General features: G+C 42.8%; 2 protein-coding genes across 8 annotated transcripts in view; one reads left to right on the forward strand and one right to left on the reverse strand.

Moving 5' to 3' along the window:
• RNF2 (ring finger protein 2) overlaps positions 1 to 14,452 on the forward strand; it is a 53,494-nt gene extending 39,042 nt beyond the window's left edge. For both annotated transcript variants that reach the window (XM_084636829.1, XM_084636830.1), the window contains exons 5-7: positions 6,470 to 6,742; positions 10,385 to 10,556; positions 12,027 to 14,452. In XM_084636829.1, coding sequence (XP_084492955.1) covers positions 6,470 to 6,742; positions 10,385 to 10,556; positions 12,027 to 12,128 — 547 coding nt within the window. In that variant the 3' untranslated portion in view covers positions 12,129 to 14,452. The remainder of the gene's footprint in view (positions 1 to 6,469; positions 6,743 to 10,384; positions 10,557 to 12,026) is intronic.
• TRMT1L (tRNA methyltransferase 1L) overlaps positions 6,460 to 20,905 on the reverse strand; it is a 63,210-nt gene continuing 48,764 nt past the window's right edge. The window contains exons 16-17 of one of the 6 annotated variants that reach the window (XM_084636826.1): positions 20,623 to 20,873; positions 6,460 to 6,579 (exon numbers count right to left, since the gene is read on the reverse strand). In XM_084636826.1, the coding sequence (XP_084492952.1) occupies positions 6,566 to 6,579; positions 20,623 to 20,873 (265 nt within the window). In that variant the 3' untranslated portion in view covers positions 6,460 to 6,565. The other 5 variants (XM_084636822.1, XM_084636825.1, XM_084636824.1 and 2 more) reach the window with 5 other exon arrangements.

Genomic DNA, 20,905 nt, shown 5'->3' on the forward strand with positions numbered 1-20,905 from the left:
TCTGCCACCGATTCCAGGAGGTGGGTAGGGGACCCAAACTGGTGGCAGTGCCTATGTCTTCCCGGCACCTAGAGAGCAGAGGCCTCTACCAGCGCCTCCAGCACCATGAGTGTCATAGGTCATGGCAAAGGCTCCCAGTGAGGGCAAGCCAGCCGTAAAGACCCGTCACAGGGCGGGCGAACGAGGCCGGTCTCCGGAGATGTGATGGCGCTCTCTGTCTCCATGCCCCAGGTCTGTCTTCTGCAGGACATCCTGCATTGCCAGCACCATGTTCATGGTCTCTGCCCTCTCAATGCAGGTCGCCTAGAGGAAGGCACCAGTCACTGTATTGCCAGCACCAATCATCCTCCCACCAGCTGTGTCCTAGCCGTCGATCTCCATGGTGGGAGTGGTCTCTGTCACGATACTGATCCTCCTACTCGAGGCACCGGTTTTCTGCAGCAATGGTTAGCCATGAGACGCAAGCTTCAACAACCCCTCTGTGATCAAGGGGAAGGTATTTCCTCTGGTTTCAAAAATGGAATTCAGCCCTTCACCACGACTGCACTGGCGCGAGTGGGCACCTGAGGCTGCATCAACCTCTATGATGCCGTCGTGGCAGCAAGGCCAGTGGCCAGCACAATGACCCTACTGGAGCACGTGGAGCATGCCTGTGATGCCAATGCCTCGCTCATCCATTCCTCGACGACCATCTCTGAGCGACAACCAGTGGCACTGGCAGCACCAAGCTTGGTGTGCAAGGCACAGTTGGAGGTTGGGGTAGAGGACCAAGCGCTTACACCGAAACCCTCTTTCCCCATGGGGGATGATCTCTCAGGGCCTCCCGCAGGGACCCAGTCGTTGTCCTCATCCCCGGATGAGGTGGTGGTGAGCCCTTCCCCTGTCAGTTCGCCAGACGATTTCAAAGAACATCATGCCCTGCTTTGTAGGGTGGCTAAGAACTTAGGCTTGGAAGTGGAGGAGATAGCTGAACAGGCAGACACCCTGTTCAGTGTGCTCTTGGTTTCTACCCCGTCCGTGTTGTGCTACCAGTACATGATAGGGTCCTAAAAATAGCAAAAGCTCTTCAGTAAATTCCTTCTTCCATCCCTCCCACCTCCAAGAATGCCAAGAAAAAGTATTTCCTGCCGGCCAAGGGGTTTGAATATTTGTATACCCACTGTCCTCCGGGCTCGCTGGTCGTCTCTGTGGCCAACAAGAGGGACAGATAAGGGACAAACCAAATCGAACCTCAAGAATAAAGAGGCCAAGACACTGGACCTTTTTGGGAGAAAGATTTATTTGACGGCCAGCCTTCAGTTCTGGGTGCCAACCACCAGGCTCTCTTGGGGAAATATAACTTCAACTTATGGGACTCTCTCCGTAAATTCAAGGATTCACTGCCCCAGGACTTGGCCCATGAATTCGGGGCCCTGGTGGAGGAGGAGTGGTCATGAGGAGCAGCTCCTGGCTTCAGACCTCTGGCCTGTCCCAGGAGATGCAGGCCTCGATCCAGGATCTTCTCTTTGATGGGAATGGTCTCCTCGCAGAACAGACTGACCTGAGGCTGCATGGGAAGGACACTCGGGCCACCCTTCGCTTGCTGGGTCTGTATATGCCACAGTTGATGAGGAAGCAATTCCGGCCACCCCCACCGCTAAGGCCTTGGCAGCCTTGACAGGGGCCTACAAGGAGAAGGGATAGAGACACAAGATTTGGTCATCGCCGCCCTTCCTCCTCCCGCTTCCCCGCACAATCCAGCCCATCGAAGCCTCTCTGGATGAGAAATGCTCGTTTTGAGGGTGCGTTTAAGAGCGATGCCCCAGTCAACTCCCTGGATTTGCCTTGTTCTTTCCTCAACTGTCTGTCCCTACCGTTCGGCCTGGTCACGGGTCACCTCGGACAGTTGGATGCTAGACATTGTATCTCGGGGCTACACCCTGCAATTCTCGGCCACCCCTCACCTTCCCTGTTCCTCTTCAGGGACCCATCTCATGAACAACTCCTCATACAAGAGGTTGAGAACCTCATGCAGCTGGGGGCAGTGGAGGAGGTCCCCTGGAACATGAGGGGAAAAGAGTTCTAACTCCTGTTATTTCCTACTCTGAAAGTAAAAGAGGGTCTAAGACGCATTGAGGCGCTGCAGGTCCAGAATAAGTCGCTCAAAAAGTTGAAGTTACGCATGGTCTCCCTGGCCTCCATCATCTCCTCCCTGGGTCTGGGAGACAGGTACGCCACCCTCGATCTGAAGAATGCCTATTTCCATATCTGCATCTTCCAAGGTCACAGACAATTCCTCCATTTTGTGGTGGGCAGGCACCATTTCCAGTTCATGATGCTGCCCTTTGGCTTCTTGTCTGCCTGAAGGGTGTTTACAAAATGTATGGCACCAGTGGCTGCTAACCTCAGGCGCCGAGCGGTTCATATCTTGATTTGCTCATCAAGGGCAGATCTTGGGAACAGGGCAAAGGAGCCTTGATCTGGTTAATTCCACCTGCTGCAACCTGGGCCCGTCGGTAAACAAAAAGAAATCAACCTTAAGGCTAGTGCAATGAATAGAGTTCATTGGGACGGTTCTCGACTCCACATAAGCCAGAGCCTTCCTTCCAGAAGCACGTTTCCAGGCTATGTCGGACCTGATCTCCCATATGAAAAACTACCCACTCAGCGCTTCTCACATCTGCCTGTGGTTGTTGGACCACATGGCTGCATGTACATTTGTGGTCCAACATGCCCGGATCCATCTCCGGCCAATGCAGGTGTGGTTGGCGTGGGTCTACATCCCCAATAGACATGATCTAGACCAGGTGGTCAGGGTGCCGGTTCACATCCAATCGTTCCCGGATTGGTGGTTGAGTCCTGAGTCGGTGTTGGAGGAAGTTCCTTTCGTGACCCCATCCCCGACCCTGGTTTCTGATGCCTCAGACCTTGGTTGGGGATCCCACCTGAGTGAGCTCAGCACGCAAGGCAACTGGTCGTGGGATGATCTGTCCCTCCACATAAATGTCAGGGAGCTCAAAGCGGTTCGCCTGGCCTGCCTGCCCCAAGAGAAGGGCAAGGTGGTGCAGGTCCTGACAGACAATACCGCAGTGATGTATTATATCAACAGGTAGGGCAGAGCCAGGTCATCAGCCCTTTGCCAAGAAGCTTTCTGCCTGTAGGGCTTCTGTGTGCGGCATGCATTCCATCTGGTGGCCCCACATCTGCCCAGGGCCAAGAACATGGTAGCAGATTGCCTCAGCCGGACTGTCTCTTCTTGCCATGAGTGGTCGCTCCACCCAGAGGTGGTCAGTGTGATCTTCCAGAGGTGGGGGATTCCCTAGGTGGATCTGTTCGCATCTTGTCAGAACAGGAAATGTCACGTGTTCTGCTTGTTCTGGGGATTGGACAGGGGCTCCCTGTCAGACGCCTTTCTGTTCCCATGGTTGGGGGCTCTGATGTACGTCTGTCCACTGGTGCCGCTAATCCACAAGGTCCTTATGAAGATCAAACAGGACAAGGCGAAGGTGATCCTGATAGCTCCTGCGTGGCCTCAGCAACACTGGTTCGGCATGCTGTTGCATCTTTGGGTAGCTGCCCCACTGCAGCTACCTCTCTAGCCAGACCGGCTGTCCCAGAACCATGGCAGTCTTCTGCATCTGAACCTAGAGGTGCTGCACTTGACAGAGTGGCTTCTGCATGGCTAAATGCTGAGGAATGGGAATGCTCAGCCTGGGTCCAACAGGTCTTGTTGGGTAGCAGAAAGCCCTCCACCAGAGCAACCTACCTGACCAAGTGGAAGAGGTTTGCATTCTGGGCCTCAGACCAGGGATCTGGGCTGAGCAGTCCTCGCTGCAGGTGATCCTTGACTATCTTCTATACCTCAAGCTCCAGGCATTGTCCCTGTCATCAATCAAAGTTCACTTGGCCACTATTTCAGCCTTCCGCCCTCCGCTCCAGGATAGGTTGGTCTTTGCTCATGACATGTTGGTTCAGGTTTTTGAAAGGTCTGGAGCATCTCCATCCACACATCAGGGATCCCGTCCCTCCCTGGGACTTGAATCTCGGGCTGTTGAGGCTCCTGGGTCCTCCCTTTGAACCTCTAGCTCCTGCCCCCTTCTCCTCTTCTTCTGGAAAGTTTATTTCCTGGTTGCAATAATGTCCACCCATAAGTCTCTGAGATCCGGGTGCTTACTTCAGAGCAATCCTATATGGTATTCTGCAAGGACGAGGTCCAACTGCAGCTGCATCCAACGTTCCTGCCGAAGGTAGTTTCACAGTTTCATACCAGTCAAGACATATACTTACCTATCTTCTTTCAGAAGCCTCATAAATTGGAAGAGGAGCACAAGTTGCATGCCCTGAACATCAGGAGGGCGCTTGCCTTCTATATAGACAGGACCAAGCTGTTTCGTAAGTCAACACAGTTGTTCGTTGTGGTGGCAGACAGGATGAAAGGTTGCCTAGTGTCTGTGCAGAGTATTTCATCCTGGATTACAGCCTTTATCCATTACTGCTATGACCTGGCAAAGGTGCTTCCACTGGTGTCTGCGACTGTCCACTTGACTTGGGCACAGGCTTTGTTGGTAGCCTTCCTGGCCCAGGTGCTGATTCAGGATATCTGCAGGGCCGCTTTCTGGTCATCTATCCACACATTTACATCTCATGTGCTCACCCAGCAAGCCCGAGACGATGCTGGCTTTGGCAGAGCTGTGTTGCAAGCCACACAGCTGTGTACTCCGAGCCTGCCACCAGGGACCCTGCTTGTGAGTTACCTGTAATGGAATTGACATGAGCAAGCACTTGAAGAAGAAAAAACAGTTAACTACCTTTTTGTAATTGTTGTTCTTTGAGATGTGTTGCTCATGTTCATTCCATTACCCTCCCTTCTGTCGGAGTTGCTGGCAAGAAGGAATTGAGAGGGCGTAGGGTTGGCAGTGCCTAATATACTGATGCATTGGCACAGCCCTCAAGAGGGTGCTACAGCTGACTTTACAGATATCGCTGAGGCAAAAATCTCCTGCCGCACATGTGGGTGTGCACACACCTAGAATGGAATGGACATGAGCAAACATATCTCTAAGAACAACAGTTATGAAAGGTAGGTAAGCATTTTTTCCAGATACTTTTTATTAGTCTTAAAAAAAGTAAAATTTTCTCCTTTTGAGCAGCAATTTGAGTTCCTGTATCACTTTCCAAACTCTCCATGACAGCCAAATATTAGGCTTCACAAACTAGTGATTGTACTGTGTGCAAAAGATGGACATCAGTATCACAGTAAGAACCCAGGTTGTAAATCAGTAAAAGTAGAGGCATCAGAGTATTTTTACATCATCATACAGATTCTCAAATTATACAGTACAGTGAAACCTGTACAAAGAATTGCCCCAATTGGGCAACCTTGTGTTTGAAGAGAACACCCCTAACATCTAGATGTTTTAGAATACTTGACCTGGTATAAGGGATTTTGTTGTTGTTGGGTAAGTAAAATATCATTTGTAAGGATTTTTGGTTTAGGTTGTCTTTTGTCATGGGGGATAGGGGTTAACAGGGAAATAGATCTTGCATCTGGACTGGGACATTTTATTGACAATTTATTTTGCAAGGCTGAAAAGCATACATAGAATTTCTCAGCTTGCTGGAGCACTATATTTAAGCCTAAAAGAGAAACAATTTGTATAAATAAACTACAGAATAAAATGTGCTTGAAACTCACACTGGTGGTACGATTATTACTCTTTCACAGTGCTCAAAGTAACTAATATGGTGGCATACATATGAGATCATATTTAGATAAAAGAATTAAGAACAGGATGGCATAAATCAATTGTAGCTCATTAATATTTTGCCAATGTTGAATCTAATACAATTAAATATGTGATGTTTGGAAACATAGTACACAGTGTCCTTTTCAGGTTGCTCAGTTTTCCAATCTGTCTTGGATGGGAAGATGTAAATACACTATTCTGATATATAACAACTTGAGTGTGTGTGTGTCCAGGAAACACAGTAATGTTCAGAAAAGAATCTGCAGTCTTGTGTGAAAATAATTATTGACCTGTGTTCCCAAAGGCCTTCTGCTACAACAAAATGTTGGAAAAATATAAGCTATTAAACTGTATGGGATATTTCTATAAGAATCTGTTTCAGAGTTTACACCTTTTAAAACAAAGTTGTTCATGTGTATAATATATGTGCAAAGAAAAGAAAATCCTTTTTATAGCTTCAGTATCAGAACAAAATATTTAAGCATAGTTGCTCTATGGAAAAGAACGTTACAAAAATTCATTGTTGTTGAACTTATAACTGATAATCAATATGAAATGTTGGTGTCTAGAAATATGGTTACTATAACACCCTTTGTGTGTGATTGATTGATAGACAATTGAAAAAAAATTGTTTGAGAGATACTGTGTGAGCCAGCGTGGGAAAATTTAAAGAAATTTGATTAATTCTGAATTCTGATTGGCTGCTGCGGAGATCACTTTTATTTACATATATCTTTAAACAGGCTACAACGAGGCAAGAAACAACAGATTGAGAATGGCAGTGGAGCAGAGGATAATGGTGACAGTTCACACTGTAGCAATGCTTCAACACACAGCAATCAGGAAGCAGGGCCTAGTAACAAAAGAACCAAAACATCAGATGATTCTGGGCTAGAATTGGACAATAACAATACAACTGTGGCAATAGACCCAGTAATGGACGGTGCTAGTGAAATAGAATTAGTCTTCAGGCCCCATCCTACACTCATGGAGAATGATGACAGTGCACAGACCAGGTAAGTATCTTCAACATCTTTTAATAATTGTCTTAGTGCTACTTAATCTGTTTCAGAGTAACAGCCGTGTTAGTCTGTATTCGCAAAAAGAAAAGGAGTACTTGTGGCACCTTAGACACTAACCAATTTATTTGAGCATAAGCTTTCGTGAGCTACAGCTCACTTCATCGGATGCATACTGTGGAAAGTGTAGAAGATCTTTTTATGTACACACAAAGCATGAAAAAATACCTCCTCCCACCCCACTCTCCTGCTGCTAATAGCTTACCTAAAGTGATCACTCTCCTTACAATGTGTATGATAACCTGGATTTGTGCTGGAAATGGCCCAACTTGATTTTCTCACCCCCCCCCCCCCCACACAAACCCACTCTCCTGCTGGTAATAGCTTATCTAAAGTGACCACTCTCCTTATAATGTGTATGATAATCAAGGTGGGCCATTTCCAGCACAAATCCAGGGTTTAACAAGAACGTCTGGGGGGGGGGGGGGGCGTCCTGTTATTTTCTTTGTTAGGCCTGTCCTGTAGTAGGAGACTTCTGAGGACTCTTGTGGCTCTATCAATCTGTTTCTTCACTTCCGCAGGTGGGTATTGTAGTTGTAAGAATGCTTGATAGAGCTCTTGTAGGTGTTTGTCTCTGTCTGAGGGGTTGGAGCAAATGCGGTTGTATCGCAGAGCTTGGCTGTAGACGATGGATCGTGTGGTGTGGTCAGGGTGAAAGCTGGAGGCATGTAGGTAGGAATAGTGGTCAGTAGGTTTCCGGTATAGGGTGTTTATGTGACCATCGTTTATTAGCACTGTAGTGTCCAGGAAGTGTATCTCTTGTGTGGACTGGACCAGGCTGAGGTTGATGGTGGGATGGAAATTGTTGAAATCCATGGTGGAATTCCTCAAGGGCTTCTTTTCCATGGGTCCAGATGATGATGTCATCAATATAGCGCAAGTAGAGTAGGGGCGTTAGGGGACGAGAGCTGAGGAAGCTTTGTTCTAAGTCAGCCATAAAAATGTTGGCATACTGTGGGGCCATGCGGGTACCCATAGCAGTGCCACTGATCTGAAGGTATACATTGTCCCCAAATGTAAAATAGTTATGGGTAAGGACAAAGTCACAAAGTTCAGCCACCAGGTTAGCCGTGGCATTATCGGGGATAGTGTTCTTGACGGCTTGTAGTCCATCATTGTGTGGAATGTTGGTGTAGAGGGCTTCTACATCCATAATGGCCAGGATGGTGTTATCAGGAAGATCACCGAAGGATTGTCGTTTCCTCAGGAAGTCAGTGGTGTCTCGAAGGTAGCTGGGAGTGCTGGTAGCGTAGGGCCTGAGGAGCAAATACTGAAGCAAATACTCACCAGCAACCACATACCACACAACAGAACCACTAACCCAGGAACCTATCCTTGCAACAAAGCCTGTTGCCAACTGTGCCAACATATCTATTCAGGGGACACCATCACAGGGCCTAATAACATCAGCCACACTATCAGAGGCTCGTTCACCTGCACATCCACCAATGTGATATATGCCATCATGTGCCAGCAATGCCCCTCTGCCATGTACATTGGTCAAACTGGACAGTCTCTACGTAAAAGAATAAATGGACACAAATCAGATGTCAAGAATTATAACATTCATAAACCAGTCGGAGAACACTTCAATCTCTCTGGTCATGCGATTACAGACATGAAAGTTGTGATATTACAACAAAAAAACTTCAAATCCAGACTCCAGCGAGAAACTGTTGAATTGGAATTCATTTGCAAATTTGGTACAATTAACTTAGGCTTGAATAGAGACTGGGAGTGGCTAAGTGATTACGCAAGGTAACCTATTTCCCCTTGTTTTTTCCTACCCCACCCCCCTCCAGACGTTCTTGTTAAACCCTGGATTTGTGCTGGAAATGGCCCACCTTGATTATCATACACATTGTAAGGAGAGTGGTCACTTTAGATAAGCTATTAGCAGCAGGAGAGTGGGGTGGGAGGAGGTATTTTTTCATGCTTTGTGTGTATATAAAAAATCTACACTTTCCACAGTATGCATCCGATGAAGTGAGCTGTAACTCGCGAAAGCTTATGCTCAAATAAATTGGTTAGTCTCTAAGGTGCCAAAAGTACTCCTTTTCTTTTTACTTAATCTGTTGTTTCTTGAGGCTTTTTGAAATCAAATGTAGACATTTCTTCTCTAGTTACATCTTGTCCTGTTGAACTGAATGCACTTTCACCGTCCTAAATAGGGTAGCCATTTATTTTTGTTCATATTTTATAGTATTATAGTCTGTTTTAACGCTTTGATTGTAGAAAAAGTTCCTAAAAGTTAAGAACACACCACTATTCTTGGTGTGGTATGCTTGGTTGACTGCATTTTAAGACCACAGATGATTTTAGATTCCAGTCCCATCTCACTCCTTTTGAAAATATGTATATAAAAATAAGCCTTATGTATGTGTTAGAGTGTGACTGAATGGATCAACATGTGAATTCCTTTGTCTTTGGAAATTGGGAAAGAAGAGTGAAATTTTTCAAAAGTGGCTCAGGCGCACAAGTCCTATTAAAAGTGAATCTCACTCTAAAGTCTGTTTCAGAGTAGCAGCCGTGTTAGTCTGTATTCGCAAAAAGAAAAGGAGGACTTGTGGCACCTTAGAGACTAACCAATTTATTAGAGCATGAGCTTTCGTGAGCTACAGCTCACTTCATCGGATGCATACTGTGGAAACTGCAGAAGACATTGTATATACACAAAAAGAAAAGGAGGACTTGTGGCACCTTAGAGACTAACAAATTTATTTGAGCATAAGCTTTCCGATGAAGTAAGCTGTAGCTCACGAAAGCTTATGCTCTAATAAATTGGTTAGTCTCTAAGGTGCCACAAGTCCTCCTTTTCTTTTTGTGTATATACAATGTCTTCTGCAGTTTCCACAGTATGCATCCGATGAAGTGAGCTGTAGCTCACGAAAGCTCATGCTCTAATAAATTGGTTAGTCTCTAAGGTGCCACAAGTCCTCCTTTTCTTTTTTCTAAAGTCTGTGTAATCCAGTCCAGATCCATGCTCATAAGTTCTGAAATCTGCAGTATGCAGGTTTGTATTTTTTTTCTAGAATTTCCTGAAATATCTGGAACCTTCTTTCTTATTCCTCTTCAGCACGAGAGCTTTCTCATGGGTTCTAGAAGTACAACATCCTAGGGCATTCGGCACTTTTGAAAATCTCACTCTTTGGTTTAGATTTCCAGAGAATGAGGAGTCAATGAAGAGTAGCTAGAGCAAGGAAAGAGGTCACAGAGCATGCCAAGTATCCAATTCTTGTCCACTGAGTTGATGTCACACATCTGTGTTCAGAGGATTTGAGCAGTCGTGAATTTTTTTTTAAATGTCGCACGATCAGTTAATTCAGGCAGATGACAAAGTAGTAGTATTTCCTATCCACAAATAGAGTGGGAACCTGTGGAAGAGGAAGTTGAGAGAGGTGTGAGGACTTCTTTTCTTGTTCAGTAAATTGCTTCTTTTGTATCTTGAGTCAAAACACTGAGGCACACTGTACTCTTTACATACAAGTTTGTTTACTTTTACATATGCAGCTTATCTAGTGCCTTTTTCTGCACAAGTGATTCAAATATGTTTGGTTGTCTTTGTTGATACTGTTGCAGGTATATAAAGACCTCGGGCAATGCCACAGTTGATCACTTGTCTAAGTACCTAGCTGTGAGGTTGGCTTTGGAGGAACTTCGGAGCAAAGGAGAGTCAAACCAGATGAATCTTGACACAGCCAGTGAGAAGCAGTATACAATTTACATTGCTACGGCCAATGGCCAGTACACTGTGAGTAGTTGATCTGGTTGATACTCTGTCTAATTTAGAAATGTTTAGACCCAATAATACTACAACTTGAAGGCACAGTGGATTTGTTATCCTGTTTGGATTCCTTCTATAAATTGGTCTATGGATTGTATTCATAATCCATTTTTAAAAGCAAGCATAGCACGAGCGTTATTCGCTGTGATGGTTAAGGCAAAAGTCTGTTCTGTGGCCATTACATACAGCAAAAGCATTGATAGTAGAAAAGGAGTGGCATGTAAATGTGTGGATGCTCTGGGCACAATCCCCTGACCTAGGGTAAATGGTGTGGCTCCATTGACATCACTGGGATTTTACTAATTTATGCAAGCTGAAGATCTGGCTCTTTATTTTACATGTAAAAATTTAGGAGGAAAAAAGTGGTACTTTGATTTGAGGACTTGCTTATTGAGAATGTCCTTCATTGCCAAAGGGTGGTAGCACTTCCTAGGCAAGTTCAGTCTGCCTTTTTATCAGTAGGAGGCACATCTATTTGTATAAAGTCAAATTCACACCTAAGTAGTATTTCAGACAGGCAAATATTAAATGAACACAATCCACAGAAATTCAGTCAAAATCACTGGCATCTGACACTGGACAATACAGTCATTAGCTAGATGAATACTCAGTATCACTAGCTATTTTAAATTCCTGTTGGTAGGGAAGCTGAGACCTGACCTCAGGTCTTGGTGCATAAATTTAAAGTGAAATTTTGAGCTTATTTCTTTGCTTTCAAGTTCCTGCATAGTTCTTTCCCTCCTTACTTATCCACCTGTGTTGCTCTGCACATCATGCAGGCTTCCCTATTCATCAGTGATGCCAACCTCTACACATCATTTGTCTGCTTCTTCTAAAAACTCACCACCGTACATCCAACACACCAAAAACTCATTGTTCCAGTAACAGTTTGGATATATCGTGATGACATAGTCATCCGCTGATTACCTTGCTGCTTGTTGATTCTCCTTGCCCCTGTCCTTGTCTATTTGTTTTTCTTGTTAACATGCAAGATCTTACGAGAAGAGATCATGATTTCTTGTGTTTGGAAAGTAACTAGCACATTGGTTGATGCTACTGGGTAGGGGTGGGATAGAAATACCGCCCCTGCCCCCCCCCCACCAAAGCATAATAAATGAAAGGGTGGTGATCAGTATAGTTAAGATCTAATCTGTATTGCTAGGAACTAGCGAGTATTAGAATTGAGGTGCTAGTCACTGGATTATGCGCAGATAAGCAACCAGAAACACTGATAACATATTTAATGACAGGCACTACAGGAAATATCTATTAACTGCAGCCAGAACCACAGGAGGCTTCTGTTCTGTAAATGTTCCTCTCTAAGTCTACTGCAGGGTTTTCACAGTGACCAGATAGTAGTGACAGGAGCATCAGAAGTTCATAGCGAGATGATGGAAAATATATTTTAGGAACTGTTGGTTTTTTCTCCTCCTTTAGGTATTAAATGGTTCCTTTTCCTTGGAGCTGGTCAGTGAGAAATACTGGAAAGTGAACAAACCCATGGAACTCTACTATGCACCAACAAAGGAACATAAATAGGCTTTGCGAGAAGGTTTGGAGAGAGGACTCTAATTTTTATAGCTGTGATTTCTTTAATATTAAGGAGACACCACCGTCATCTTCATGGACAGTACTTGGGATGTCTTCAGACTACTCACAGAGCATACTTCTTATTATAATTAGATGGTATTCTGGGTTTTATTTTTAATTTAATTTTTTCCCCAGGGGACTGAATAACCTTCTCCAGTGCATTCCATTGTTATCAAAGATATGCTTTTTTTTATTCCCAGTTTGGTATCAGATCAAGCAAAGGTTCCAGCATGGAATGTCTTAACTTAGTCCAGGAAAAGCTGTTGGTCTGCTAATATGCTTGACACAATTATACCAGCCCTTAGGTGAAATATCGAGGGTCTAAAGTAGTCAATGGTAGTAGTCAATAGTAGCAGATGTTGTGGGGGTATGGTAATGGTGGTGATTTGCTAACTACTGTCACTGTAAAAGACATTGAAGAACTCAATTCCGATAACAGCATACCATTTTGGCTCCAAGGTATTTACAGTAGTAATCTGATTCCTTGAAAGACTTGGATTATTGGTAATAGTCCAGGTAAGTTTTCAGTAGACAAAGATGAAGGATTAAGGGAAAAAGTTCTGACACTTTAAAAAAATCTTGCTACCTGCTAGATTTCAGTATCAGAAAAAAATTATATTAAAAAAGGAAACCTTCTCTCCCCGCCCCCCCCGGGCAGTCCCTGTGCACTCTCTAATTTCTGGTCTTTGACTCCTGTTGCAGAATTATCCTGTGCACATGTGCTTGGCAGATAACATTTTATTGTACAAAATCTTCTCAGACAATTCTAAAGTCCTGGTATATCCAGTGTAATGGCAGACTTTATCGTGGAAATTATCATAGACTTTGCTCTAAAGGATTCTCTTCCTTGGAAATACAATTTTGCAACAAAAATCCCCTTTTAAAATTCCAGCATGATGGCATTGTGTTGCAGCGAGACTATCTTATTTTATAGCACTCTATCCACACCAGTTGTGAGCTATAACTGTAGTTCATCACTGAGGGAAAGAACTGCTTCAACTACAAACTCTTCTAAGTATTCTGTTTTAGCCAAAGCTTTAACAAATATGGCTTAGCACTTTGGAAGAAAATGTGTTAGTACTTGACAGGTTTACCATTTAGTGTCTTACAGTAGGTTTATTTTTTTTTAAACTTGGCGGTTGGCTGCTGTGTGATGTTTTGCATTTACCTTTCATGTGCATGATAAACAGGTGGGTTTTTTTTTTTCTGGGGTGAACCCTGCCTTCACCTAGTGGTGATGCTTTGCTGCAGCTAAAGAGAATACACAATGTTAGGGAAATAGCACAGTGATGTTCACTTTGCTCTAAGGTTTTATCAGTACAGCCTTCCTGTCTCTAGTTTAGAAGCTGAAAGTGAAAAGACCCTTAAAGCAGGTGAGGAATATTACACTTTGTCTTCTCCCTTCTTATCTTGCTCACAGTTAAGATGGATGAGTTTCTAAAGTATATGCGATTTGTACACTTTCAAATCCCTAGGTTTCTGTTGGAAAGGAACAAGCTTTCCACTACTCCTTGTCATTCAAGTCTAACATTTGTAAATATATGTCCATTTTGACAGCTGTTGTGGGTCAGTTTCATCTCTATATGAAAAATTCATAGGCTTCTTGAATAACTTTTAATATTTCTTTTTGTTATCTAAAATGTTTTTACTACTCTTTTTGTAATCTGTGCCATGAAACTGACATTTCCAGTCACCAAGCATATTGGAGGGCGAGGATTTATTTTCAAATGTTGTTTTATTCAGTATTACTTGGTGTAATGTTCAATTGTATAGATTACTAGTGCATGTCCACTAAATATAATCCTGTTTTTGTGATACTTAGATTTTATGGAGAAACTTCTAGGTTAGCTGCAGCAGAATGGCAAATTCTGTGTGTGATATCTAAGAATGTTTAAGGAGCAAAGGAGTATTTGTGAAGCTGAGCTGTTTCTGTCTAGAGAATGTCTTTTTTTTGTCCACAGTTTAAAAAAGTGTGGAAGAATGTGAAACTTATTTTCATGTCATAGTGAATTTACTAAATATTTATGTTCTTTAAAAATATATATTATGTAGGTGTTTGATTATACCATTGATGCACTGTGACCTTTTTAGTGCTATAAACAATTTTACTTTTCAAAACAACTTTCATACTGCCTTCCTGTTTAGCTAGATCTTCATTTTTGGTACCTTGTGCTTGTTAGGTATGGTAAATTGAACAGTTATAATATCTGAAATTCAAGTCCTACCTAACATCTCACATTTGTCATAATAAAGCAAAAATGCTGTGAACACAATACTGTAAATTCAATCACTTCCTGTTTCAGTCTACAAAAGAAACCATTTGCATTGTACAATCTAGCACTGTCTAACACCACTATTATGTGCAGTTTTCTAGACAGAGGGCTGGGAGATGCATCTGCTTTCGGGATACACGTGCCAACACCACACAGTGGAATCTGGTGCCTCAGTTTCCGCCGCAAACTTGTAAGGCCTCATTTAAAGTCCATTGAAATCAGTTGAAAAATTCCCATTTACTTCAGTGGGTTTTGGATCAGGGCCTTAGCATGGGATGTACATGCGTGATAACACTAGGTAATGTCAAACTTTTTCAATAGCTGCCATGGCATGTATAACAAGTTATTCTGTTGGGTGGGACACAAAATAATTATCATTCAAACAGTGATATGAAAAGATGACGTTTGGTTTGGTATGCCCTACTTGGGAACCCCAGCAAAATCAGTTTTTATGCATGGTGATTTACGTGTGTGCTAATGACCTTCCCAACATAAATGGAGACAGAAGACTTGGAATATGTGGAGTAGGATCATAGCATTGGGGTTGAACTTTTATAAAAATATGCAGTGTCAAGTTTTCCTAAGTTTTACAACTGCAACTATATTTGAGGATAAATGTATTGTAAGATAAGTAGTTTTATTCACTTACCAGAAAAGTGGTATTTGATAAAGTCTAAGATGAAACTATATTGTGCACTCTAAACCTCAGCCCTTCGTTATAACACAACTTAGGGCTGGATCAAACATCAAGCCATGATTATACAGAATATAAAATATCTCCCTCTCCTTATGCCCTTCATAGAAAAACATAATTAGGATTTCTCTTTCCTCCCACTGTTTAGGGTCAAGAAATGTCTGGGGCTATTTTGATGAGAAGAAAGGTGTCACAATTTGTGGGATATAATGGTTTGCAGATGCTTTGTGCTTTCAGCTGTCCTCCAACATACATTCCATGTTGTTTAGGTGTTTGTTTTTAAATTATCTATACGAACAATAAAAGTTTGATTTTTGGTAGGTATCTGTGCTGGGACCACATCGGGGATGGTCCAGATTCTTTTCTGCAGTACTACTGCCTATCTGGTTATTCTCCATTTTGTATTTGTGCACTTGATTTTTCCTTCCAAAGTGTATTGAATTTCATCTTGTTGATTTCAGACCAGTTCTCCAATTTAACAAGGTCATTTTGAATTCTAATCCTGCCCTCCAAAGTGCTAGCAACCCCTTGTAGCTTGGTGTCATCTGCAGATTCTATAAGCATACTCCCCCCGTATTTATCCAAGTTATTAATGAAAATACTCAATGAGACCAGACTCAGGGACAGACCCTTTGGGACCCCATTAGATATGTCCTCCCCAGTATGACAGCAAACTACTGGTAACTACTTTGTGAGTACGATCTTTCAACTAGTTGTGCATCTCCATGTAAAAAGGGGCGTGCATCTCCCCCCTTCTGACAGGGCGGGAGGCTGTGCTGCCTCGATTTTTCTCAAGCAGGGTGCAGCTCCCAGCTAGTGAGTCCACCTCGTGATTAATCCAAGTAGCAGTTAGTCCCTCTGTGCAGTCCCTTAGTCAGGGCAGTTAGCAGGCCTGGCTGACAATCAGCCCAGGCCTTAATTAGTCTCTCCCCCCCAAGTCTCTCTTTCAGGGCAATTCAGTTTATAGCTCAGGCTGAGTCTGTGCAATACAGTCCAGCAGTTCAGGGTGGGGAATTAGTTCTCATCTGGGAGCGATAGCAAGTGTGCCTGGTGCCCTAGCTTTGGCGGGCGCCAGACAAATTCAGGCCTCCTGGCCTCTAGTGGGGAGGTGGCCACCTTCAACAGATGGGGTACCCGGGCTATGGAGATGCAGGCCCTCCCACTCCACTGTGTTCCAGCCCAGGGCCCTGTTAGTGGCGGGGTAGTTTGTCACTACGTCAGCAGGGATCTTCCTGCAACATCATGGCCAGTTCACAGTAATTCCACAGCTGAACCCTATTCGGTGTTCCTGGACTCCTTCCTACCCACCCCAGTTTGGGACACCTGGGTTCTGGGGTTGTCCTCAGTCTCTCCAGGGTAAACTGCCAGTGGCAGCCCCGACAGTTCGTAGGTGTTGCTGGTCTCCGGTAATTCAGGTAACTCCTCTGGTCAGGCAGCCATCTCCTTCAGCTCCAGGCCCTAGCAGCAAGGAAGAGATGTCTTGCTCTTCTGGCAACTCTCCCTCTACTGAGCTAGGAGGCTGGCCTTTTATAGTCCAGCTTCCTGTCCTGCCCCTCTGCTTCCGGTGAGGTGGCTGCAGGTGGTCTGGTTCTGCCCAGCAGGGGGCAATCTCAGGTCTTTCCCCTTCTGACAGATCAGGAGTTGCACCTCCTCGCTACAACCCACCTTACAGTAATTTCATGTAGACAACATTTCCCTAGTTTGCTTAAGAGAATGTCATGTGGGACTGTGTCACATGCCTTACTAAAATCAAGATATCCTGTCTACAGTTTTCCCCCATCTACTAGACCAGTAACCTTATCAAAGAAAGAAATTAGTTTTGTATGATTTGTCCTTGACAAATCCAGTATTAGCATATATTTAGAACCCTGTTATTCTCTAGGAGCTTACAAATTGATTCATAATTTGTTCCAGGTATCACCATTAGATTGACTGGTCTATGGTTTCCCATGTCCTCTTTGTTCCCTTGTTTAAAGATAGGTACTATGTTTCTCCTTCTCTCGTCCTCTGGGACCGCACACATCCTCCATAAGTTTTCAAAGATAATTGCTAATGGTTCTGTGATTGCTTCAGCTACTTCAAATGCTCTGGTGTGAATTTCATAAGGTCTTGCCAACTTGAATACATTTTAACTTAAACCAAGTCTACACTATCACTTCTGTCAGCAAAATTTATGTTGCTCATGGGTGTCGCTCAGCTGTGCCACTGTAAGACTGGTACAGCTGTGCTTCTAAGCTCACTAGTGTAGACATGACCTTATTCTTTAACCTGTTCTTTCCCTAGTTTGGCTTGGGTTTCTTCCCCTATGTTAATATTGTGTTAAGTATTGGATCACAAATTACCTTTTTAGTAAAGACTGGGGCAAAATATGTATTCAACACCGCAGCCTTCTTGATGCTGTCAGTTATTAGTTTTCCATCCTTAAGTAGAGGACCCACACTTTCCTTGGTCTTTCTCTTGCTCATGTATGTAGAAAACCTCTTTTTATTGCCTTTTATGTTTTTTGCTAGGTGTAACTCATTTTGTCCTACATGTTTGTACAGGTCTTTTGTATTCATTTTCCATTCATGTTTCCACTTTTTGTAGGATTCCTTTTTGATTTTCTGATTCTGATGGAGCCATATTGACTTCTTACTATTTTTCCTATAGCATAAGGATAATTTGCTGTTGTGCCTTTAATCTTGTCTCTTTGAGAAACTGCCAGCTTTCTAAAACTTTTTTCCCTTAGATTTTCTTACTTACCAGCTCTCTGAATTTGGAAGAGTTCCATACTAACAGAGAAATATTGTCGAAGTATGCTTTTTTTGAAGTCCATTGCCCATATTCTGCTGTTCTCACTCATTCTTTTCCTTAGAAACATGAAGTCTATCATTTTGTGATCACATTCACCCCATTGCCTTCGATCTTCAGATTTGCAACTAGTTCCTCCCTGTTAGAATCAAGTCGAAAATCCACCTTCTTAAACAAAAAGTTGCCCCAATACACTCTAAGAACTTACTGGACATTTTGTGTTTTGCTGTATTACTTTTCCATGAATACATACAACTGAAAGCTAATTTGTACTTCTGAGACTTGCTGAACCTTGGCAAGTTAAACTAAAGTTTATGCATTAAGGAGCTAGTTGACTACATGCCAGATTTGCCTCACCAACAAGATTTGGATATTGAGTGTTAAGATAGAGGTATACACAACCTGTTCTCCTAATCTTTGCAGTTAGTTAGTCAACTTTAAAATCATATTTCTGTCTGAAATTGGTTTCAATTCAGTGGTGTTGGATTTCTTTAACTGAAAGATTAGAAACTTTTATTATTTTGCCAGTTTGTTTGCTTTGCATTTGACAACTTCCTGGTTTGTCAGTTTCACTGTATAGTCAAGTTGCTCTGTTGGTGTGAGACTCTTCCACAGCAATAGAGATTAAAAACAAGAATGAGATCTGAAAGCTCCAATAAGGCCAGTATTTAGTTAAAAGGACACTCAATTTGAAACCTTGTCAACTTAAAAAAAAAAATTGAGCTAAGTAATTCCAGGTTCTACAGCTGCTGTACAGACCCCATGTCACTTTTAATGGAATTTTCTTTTTCTTATAAAAAAAGAAAAATTTTGTGTGAACTTTAGCATGAAGTAAGTGGGTACTTTGTGGAAGATTTCTCTGGTGCCTACACTGAACTTGCTTTTTCTCCAGCAGCAGTAAGCCATGCATTATTCACTCCTTCTGTGTTCCCAGTCCTATTAGACTAGTTCATGTACTTTATGCTAAACTTCACACCACTAGTGTTTATTTTGTGGATTTCTGAAAGAAGATTTTTCTTCTATAAGTCAAAGAGTTACATGACTAGTCTTACAGCTTGGCAACGCCTGAAAGTGCTATGTATCACAAATACCCTATCTTGTAGAATTGAGTGGCACAGAATGGCTGAGAAGGAAGTGATAGAGTGGTTCTGTGAGAGGAGGGGGCCGTAGCGGCTGTTAAAACCTGTATCTGAAAGTGTATCTATACTACTTATGCTTTACTGGCATAACTATGCTGGCAGAACCCCCTATTGGAGATATAGCATAAACTGACATGACAGGAAGAGTTCTGCTGGTACAGCTAAGCCACCAGGGAAATGACATTAGCTAAGCCGTCAGAAACTCTCTTCTGGCTGCATGGGGGGAGTTTCTTTTGGCACACTTATGTTGGTTTTTAGGGGGTCTGATTTTTTTCCCCTCAATCTCCTTGCCGATATATAGCTATGTTGCCAAAACTTCATAGACTAAGCCTGAATCTAAAATTATTACCCTTGCTGTATGGAAGATCCTGTTTTAAAAGCAGTATAAGACAGTTGTTCCTAGATCAGAACTAGCGAATGACAGAAGTCTTGAACCAAACTCTTCGTTCTAACAGTTGGAAAAACCCACACAAAAATGAACTGTGTGATTTTATGGCTGAAGTAATTACATATTAACTTTTTAAAAAGGAGTGACTATTTATTAAATGTGTTTTTTCAACCTATATCACAAGAGATGGTTCTAATAGTGAAAATAACCTGTTTATGTACAAATTTAATCATTGACTTGTAAAAGGAATCTCACAAGCAGGTTAAATTAGATAACTGACTAGAGTGCAGATGTATTGACTTAATCATCAAATAGTATTGGTGACCATTTAAATGCAGGATGAGTTAAATCCTGGTGAATTAACTCTTTGCCACTCAGTCCTCTCTCCCCAATAGCTTGCCAGATTTTTCCTTTATTACCAGCAGGTAATTGTTGTTTTGTTCAAAGTAGCTAATTCACTTGAAATATATAGCTATGTAGAGCTAAAAATAAAAATTCAAATAGCAAAAAGTTTAATTTCATTCCTGATCCACTTGCCTCTAGGTCTTTGCTTTTAGGTAAAAGTTAAGTTTGCTACCTAAGGATATACTTGTACCTATTTAAAATGTTCTGGCTTGCTTAAATGTAATACCACATTTTATAGTGCAACATTTTTGGTGTCTTACAGACTTGACCTATTGCTAAACTCTAACCAATCAAGCAGCAGGCATGATGGCCGATTTCATACTTCGGTTATGCTCTAGCAACACTTAAGGAAATGCTTAAGACTTTTGGCCCCATCGCTTATCCGCTGTACTGGAAATTGCACTAGGAGTTTGAATAAGGCTTTTCGAAGAGCTGGGGGTAGTCACAAAATGCCAGTGTTTAAAAGAAAGACGAGCATAAAAGTCAATACCCTCTAACAGTTTCTTTCTCCACTCTAATTGTAACTTGACCATATGTATTGTGATCAATTACAAGTTCTTCTGTGTAATTCTAAAATGTCTCCCACGCATTAAGATAACTGGAAACCCAAGCTTTCAAAACCAGTTCTGTAGATTGGTTTACATGAGTAGGGCTTAGTTGCAAATCTCAAATTAACACATTATTTGCATTCAGCAGCAATAAAGTTATCGTGATAGCTGTCTTTTGTGAACATAAAGAGTGCTTCCTGATTTACCATCTTCTGTGAACTCCATGTCTCCTGACTTGTCATCTACAGCAGCTTGGACATTGTCTCCTGCCTGGGCATCTTCAGTGGACTGGACAGGGCCTTCTGCCTGCCCCCCAGTGTACGTGGGTGTGCTGTACTTCACAAGGATAGATTTAAACTGTGCCAAAGGTGCATTTGTGCGAACTCCCATGGGATCAAAATGGGTTCGGCTTACTCTATACCCAGCTTGGGACAGATACTGTAAGAACTTGTTTAACCTGAAAAAATTAGAGAGAAAGTTATTACTGGT

This window comes from Lepidochelys olivacea (genome assembly GCF_965140295.1).
Source record: "Lepidochelys olivacea isolate rLepOli2 genome assembly, chromosome: 8".
NCBI lineage: Eukaryota > Metazoa > Chordata > Testudines > Cheloniidae > Lepidochelys > Lepidochelys olivacea.